Source organism: Helianthus annuus, chromosome 16, assembly GCF_002127325.2.
Source record: "Helianthus annuus cultivar XRQ/B chromosome 16, HanXRQr2.0-SUNRISE, whole genome shotgun sequence".
Classification (NCBI taxonomy): domain Eukaryota; kingdom Viridiplantae; phylum Streptophyta; class Magnoliopsida; order Asterales; family Asteraceae; genus Helianthus; species Helianthus annuus.
In genome coordinates, this window is record NC_035448.2 from 64,879,207 (window position 1) to 64,886,614 (window position 7,408).

The window sequence follows — 7,408 nt, forward strand, 5'->3', positions numbered from 1 at the left end:
ATTTCACAATTAACTACCTTACAAAGTTTCAAGGTTAGTTTTTTTCTCTTTACTTATGTTATTTAATGATTTTTAGTTTTATAAATAGTAGTTATATCATGTTTAATTATATGTATTCTTGTTAAAAATTCGAATTTGATTTTTTCTTGCTTTGTTTTTATAAATCACTAGTACATTGTACATAAAAATTAGTTTATATATAGTAATAAATTATGTTTAAGTTTTAACCTTGTTGTAATATGTTTTTAGTGAAATATAAAATTTCATAGCATCTCGTTAAGCCTTAAACCTTTGTTTTATAAATCTTTGTTCACTATACATAAAGGTCTCAAATATATATTAGTGAACTGAATATTAAATCAATTTTATAGAGTTACTATTTACCAACAAATGATTCTCATAAAGTATCTTCATGAAGAGCTTGATAGACAAGAACCGTTCGCATTCATCTTTTCTTTGTCATCATAACCGCACTCTATTATTTCATTTATTGATGATAATCATATTTATAAATCCGTCATGGTTATTTAATAACAATTAGATGTTATTCATATTTTTATTAACATATAGATGTTATTTATATTTACATTTAGATATAGGTGTATAAATATAGATTTAGATAACCCTTTAGAATTACCCGTCTAAAATTTATCTAATAGAGATAAATTTTGGATTGTCCCGTTTTGTGACTGCTTTTTGAATATTCTATCTCATTTAGGATATGTATACATTTTAACGAAACGTCATTTAAGAAAAGATCGGTTGGTATTTCCTCTACTCCTACGGGTTTGCGGTTATATGCATACTTGGGGAGTTAAAGGGAAATGCTGCCGATTTTCTCTTAAATGTCGTCTCGTTAAAATGTATACTTATGAGATGGAATATTCAAAAAGTGGGTTAGGATTCACCGCCTTGGAGCATTGATTTACATCATACGCATACGCTCACATCATTATTTATTTATTTATTTTAATTTTCAGATGGAGGATCGTGAAGATTAGATGTACCATAGAAGTCTTACGGATGCAATATATATTATGGGTGTTCAAAGTTTTCTTAATGTCGCCGAAGCTCATCGGGTGAATATAGGAGATCGATTGATATTTTGTCCATGTGCATCGTGTACAAATTTTCAAAAAAATGACATTAAAGATATAAACTTTCATTTATTCAGATATGGTTTTATGCCTGGATATACTTGTTGGTCAAATCATGGGGAATCGCTTTCTAACCGTAGTACATCGTCTTTCAATATAGACAATGAGAAAGAGGATAATAATGAAGAATATATGGATCATGAAAATGCCACTTTAAATGATGATAATGGCAATTTTAATGACATGTACAATGATTTAGAGACTAATATTGGTGATGATGAGTATGAAAAATTAAGAAAATTACTTGAAGATGAGGAAAAACCATTATATGTTGGTTGTAAGAAATATTCAAAACTTCGTGATGTTTTGAGATTGTCTACCTTAAAGTCAACACACGGATGGAGTGATAAGAGTTTCACAGATCTATTGGTATTATTAAATGACATGCTTCCAGAAGGCAATGAGTTACCACTTTCGTTATACCAAGCAAGAAAAATGATGTGCCCGATGGGATTAGAAGTTGAAAGAATACATGCATGTCCAAATGATTGTATGTTGTATAGAAATGAGTTCAAAAATGATCATACGTGTTTTAACTGTGGCGCGTCAAGGTATAAGCGTAAAAGCGAAACAGATGAAGTTGACGATGATGTGACGAAAAATGGACCACCGGCTAAAGTGTTGTGGTATCTTCCTATTATACCGAGACTAAAACAAATATTTGCAAACGAGAAAGAATCAAAATTATTGCGTTGGCATTCAGATGACCGTATAAATGACGGGAAATTAAGACATGTGCCAGATTCACCTCAGTGGAGAACTATTGATTATATGTATCCTGAATTTGGTAACGAGATCAGAAACATACGTTTTGGACTTAGCTCGGACGGGATCAACCCTTTTGGAAACATGAGTAGTTGTCATAGTACGTGGTCGGTCCTTCTTTGCATCTATAACCTTCCACCATGGTTATGCATGAAAAAAATACATAATGATGTCGTTATTGATTCAAGGTCCGAAACAACCTGGTAATAACATTGATGTTTATTTGTCTCCACTGATAGATGACCTTAAAACTCTATGGAGCCCAGGTGTTAATGTGTATGATTCTTATAAGAAGAATATTTTGATTTGCATGCCATGATATTTTGCACTATCAGTGATTTTCCAGCATATGGTAATTTGTCAGGATATAGTACCAAAGGTAGACTAGCTTGTCCTATTTGTGAATATGACACAAGTTCGATATGGTTAAGTAATTGTAGAAAAACCGTGTACATGGGAGATCGAAGATTCCTTCCGAAAAATCATGATTACCCGAACAAAACAGTGCAGTTTGATGGAAAAATTGAGCATGGAAAAGTAAGGGAAGAATTTGATGCATTTTCACGAGTAAGAAATTTAAATGTCGTGTTGGGGAAAAAACCCCAGGGGAAAAAACAAAGGGGAAAAAACTCATCCTGAGCCATCCAACATTTGGAAAAAAAAAGTCTGTCTTTTGGGATTTGCCTTACTGGGAGCATTTGCAAGATAGAAATTGCTTAGATGTTATGCATATTGAGAAAAATGTATGCGAAAGCCTGCTTGGATTATTGTTAAACATTCCCAGGAAAACTAAAGATGGGATCAATGTCCGTAAAGACATGCAAGAAATGGGAATACGTGAAGGCCTTCATCATGTCCCGCACCCCAAAGGTTTTTTTCTGCCACCGGCGTGCTATACAATGTCAAACAAGGAAAAAAATGTTTTGTGAATGTTTACACAGTATTAAAGTGCCATCCGGCTATTCAGCAAACATTTAAAGGTTGGTGTCGTATTCACAAAAATAACTATTTGAAGAAAAAAAAGAAGCTGGTTGGGGTAGGGGGTCTTTTGGATTTTTTTTTTTTTTTTTTTTTTTTTGTAATCTGGTTAAGTTGACTAGACCCAAACGAACTTATAATAACTGAATATATATCCGTAAGTATTTTGGAAAAAACATTATTCATTCAGTTTCATAACACATGTTTTTAATAAAAAGTTAAGAGGAAATGGATTGGTACAGAATATTTGAAGAAATGGATAACAAACTTAAGAGTAATCAAGTCATGAATAATGAATGAAAATTGGTTGTTATGTATATATAAGTTAGTTTATGATGTGTTGATACTTTTGAGATGTGTATTGCCTTGTAATATGAATTCAACAGAAATTGGGATGAATATAGAATTTGCATAGATTTGTGCAGTTTACTTGTATTGATAAACGTAAAATGAGACTTTTGTTATAAAAATATTTTGAAATTTCAAGCTAAGTAGCAAGTTACTTTCTTTATAACTTGGAAAAAGATTATATTGAATATGTAATTGGATAAGTAATTGAGTGCTAGGTAATTGCATGGTAAAATGTTGATATATATGTTATATTGATAGTAATAATTCTCATTATGTTTTTTTCTATGTTTGATAGTGAACTTCAATTATGTCTAATCGTGGTAAACGTGGTGTTGCGAAATGCAAGAAGAAGTTAAGACCAGAGGATATGCACATTAATTTTGATGAAAATTACGACCCGATAGGTCCAAATGCATCTTACTTCGATTCTTGGCTTGGATTGGAAACAAGAACTCATTTTCCCGAATATTGGATTAAATCGCGTAAATTTGAGAAAGAAAGATGGGATAACTTATCGTTGCACATTAAGGTATTTTGTCACGTATAATGTAAACCTTTAGATGTATGAAATACATGATAATTAGCATATATGTTTAACTATTTTTTTTGCAAATATTAAGGAGGCATGGCATATTAGTAAGAATAAGCCGAAGAAGCATACCATATATAGAGCTAAAACGATGCGTACAAATTTTATAAGTAAGCAACTTTGGAGAAAATACTTAGAGACAAACGTAAATCCTTGTTTAAAGTATAGTTATTTCGATCCAACAAAGTGGGAAGATTTTGTTGCAATGAAGTCTACCGAGAAAGCTAAGGTATATGTTAATTATTTCTATAATTTACATTATTATTTTTGTAATATAACTTTAAAGCTTAATAATATAGTTTGTTGATTTATTTGTAGAAAAAAAGTGACAGGGCAAGTAAAGGTGCAAAACTTAACAAAGTCCCATCTCGTGCCGGACGTTCGGGATATAGGAAATTGAAGGAAGATGTTCACAAGATATGGCCCTCGATCGTGAATGCCAATTCACAATTTAATGATATGAATGATCATCGTTATCAATTATTAATGGTCGGTAGAGTAAAAAAAGACCCCAAAACCGACACTTATGATACCAAAAATTATGAAAAAACAATCACTAGTTTGGTAAGTAAAAATATATATTTGTTTTTATGTATAAAATTTGTGGAATGTTTTAACATTTATATTTTTGGTTGTATATAGATTGATGCGGAGAAAGAAATGAAACTTGACGGAACTTATGGCCAAGGAAAAGAAGATCCTATAACTAAAGTTTTTGAACCTGAGCATGGGGGTCGAACACGGGGCGTTTCAAACACAATAGGTAATGTATATATATATAGGGATAAGCATTTGGTACCGGGTACCGATACCGAACCGTATCCGGTATATTCGGTACCGGTACCGGTGCCCACTTTCCCCGTCTATTACTTGTATATAATTGTAATTAAGGTATAAATTATAAAAAAAAAGTTGTAATTTTCATAAGCATGTATTATATACTTCCCATATGGTATAGCAACATATTATAGTGGTATACTTCGTACTACCATTAAGAGCAATATATTATAGTGGTTTACTTTGTACTACCATTAAGAAAATGGGTATAACTTTGAATATGACATCATTCTATCAGGTTTAAAATTAGGTACTCCTTTTATAATAAATTATGCTCTATTGTATCATTACTTTTCTAACACCAGTAAAACATCAAAAAAGGTGACATTTTACTAACTTTTTAGGGTTGTCACGTTAAGTTTGATGGCATTATAATATATTGTTGTTGATCAACCGCCATTGTTGTTTTGGTGGGTTTAGATGTCGTTTATAGCTACAATATCTTTTCGATTTCTATATTATTATGCTACTGAATATACTTATATATTCTGATAACGAATATGTATATTTATCTTTCATGATATAATTCGGTTTTCTGAAAGAACAAATGGATTATAAGATATATTCATGCGTTAAACAAGTGGATTAAAAACCCATGTATATATAATTATGTAATGTTATATCTTGAGTTTGTAGGTTATACACAAGTTAAAGGACCTTTTTTCAGCAATGCTATGGAATGGGTGGAGGTGAGCCCGGGTATGCACGTGGGTCGAAAAAGTCAAGGTGTAGACGCGAGCCCGGGATTTCTTAGCTCCAATTGCGGTTTGGGTGCATCACATGCGATATATCCAGATATTGAGGTGATATATATATATATATATATATATATATATATATATATATGATAAAGATCCATTAGGAACCACCCTTTATTGCGAGAACCGCGAGAACCAGTGTGAACACATGGCATTTTTGTAATTATATTATGTTTATAGAAAAAAACACGCGTTCATTTTTTTTCCAGCGTTCCTTTTTTTCCTTGTCACTGTTGTCTCCATTCTAGGGTTTCAGTAGTTCATTATGGTTTCCACATTCGGCTGAGAGGCATTCACGACGGTTTCACGGTGGCGGAGAGTCGTGCACGGTGGTTTTCACTGCATATGGATAGTCGGTGTTCACGTATTTCACGATGGTTGCAGTTGGCACGGTGTTTACGACGGCAGCCGACAACGATCATGTAACTCACCGGATTTCACGGCGACGGCGGCCGAAAACGGTGTTTACGGCATCCTCTACATCACCATTTACATCTGATGTTCATCCTCATACATTCTCTGATAATCCTCTGTTTACGGCATCCTCTACATAACCATTTACATCTGATGTTCCTCCTCATACATTCTCTGATAATCCTCCTCGTACATCAGATGCGGACATTGTTGGTGACATTGTTGGTCCATCTGCTGATAAAACAGTTGACAGTCACAATACACCTACAAATACAGAACATCAAGAGTTGCAATTCATACGATTTGTGACTAAAGGTATTATGTTTAATGTAAATGATGTATATACTTTGTAAATGATAGTGTATTAAATGATGTGCACATGTGCATTATACTTACTTTAAATGATGTTGTATTAAAGTATATGCACATGTGCATTATGATGATTGTAAAAGATAGTGTATTAAATTATATGCACATGTGCATTATGTTGAAAATTAGACTATGTCGTTGATTTATGTATTTTGAACAAATGCCTTATGGAGAACTATCCAATTATGTGCAGAATGGCAGAAAACAAATGGTCTTGGGTGGTGGACAACTACAAAAAAATAGGGGAGGTGACTGTGTGTGATTGGCAATGGAAGAACAAGCCGACAACTGGGGAGGCATGGGTGGAGTTTATGGAGCTTTTGGCACTGTTGAAAGACACCAGGGTCAAGATGCGCGAGGTTGGCACTCGGAAAATAAGTCAACTTTTTTAATGTTAAAACCGTTAGAGAGGATTTGTGTGTCACAAGTAGGGACCTGTCGAGTGGCTTTGTAATGACCTGGAACGGCTGGGCTACACCTAAAGCCAATATGTTAGCATGGAAAGGTGTCGAAGGCAGGTTACCGACAAAGACGGAGCTGGAAAAAGGGGTAATTCAGACCAGCAACACATTGTGCCCGGTTTGCGAATACGAGCAAGAAACTGTTGAACACATTCCCATTCCATGTTTGAGGTCGAAAACGCTATGTGGATGGTCGGAGCATGGCTGGGAGTAAAATATTTACGTTCTTACTCAACAGTGGCAAATATTCTCTCTTTTTCCTGGAATCTGGATATTTCTAAGAAGAAGAAAAAGGCAGTCAACTGCATAGTGATGGTTACATTATGGATCACATGGTCGAGCGGAAATGAGAAGGTATTCAAAGTCGTGCAGTGTTCAAATGCTAGAAGACCGGAATAAGTCAATGAGTGTGCTCTGTTGTGGATGAAAGTCATAGCTAAAATGGATAATTTAGTGTTTGAAGAGTGATACACCAGTGGTGTGAATGTAACAGAAAAATAGGAGTTTATATGTTTGTTGTAAGCGTACTTCTCTAGTTCATGTCTAGAGTTATGGTTTGAATACATGGCATCTTGTTATGTTAAAAAAAATGTCGTTATATATAAAATGATAATGCTCGTGTGCATTATGTTGACAATTACATTAAGCACACGTGCATTATATTGACAATTAAATTATGTATGCATTTGAAAAATATATGATGATAAGGGTGTTGCAGACGAGAGAAGA

General features: G+C 33.6%; 1 protein-coding gene across 1 annotated transcript; it reads left to right on the plus strand.

Annotated features, from left to right (window-relative positions):
- Nucleotides 1-1,059: 1,059 nt before the first annotated feature.
- Nucleotides 1,060-2,561, plus strand: LOC110869833. Its single transcript, XM_022119047.1, has 4 exons — nucleotides 1,060-1,079; nucleotides 1,175-2,022; nucleotides 2,111-2,188; nucleotides 2,287-2,561. Exons 1-4 carry the CDS (start codon nucleotides 1,060-1,062, stop codon nucleotides 2,559-2,561), a joined length of 1,221 nt encoding a protein of 406 aa, XP_021974739.1.
- Nucleotides 2,562-7,408: the final 4,847 nt, after the last annotated feature.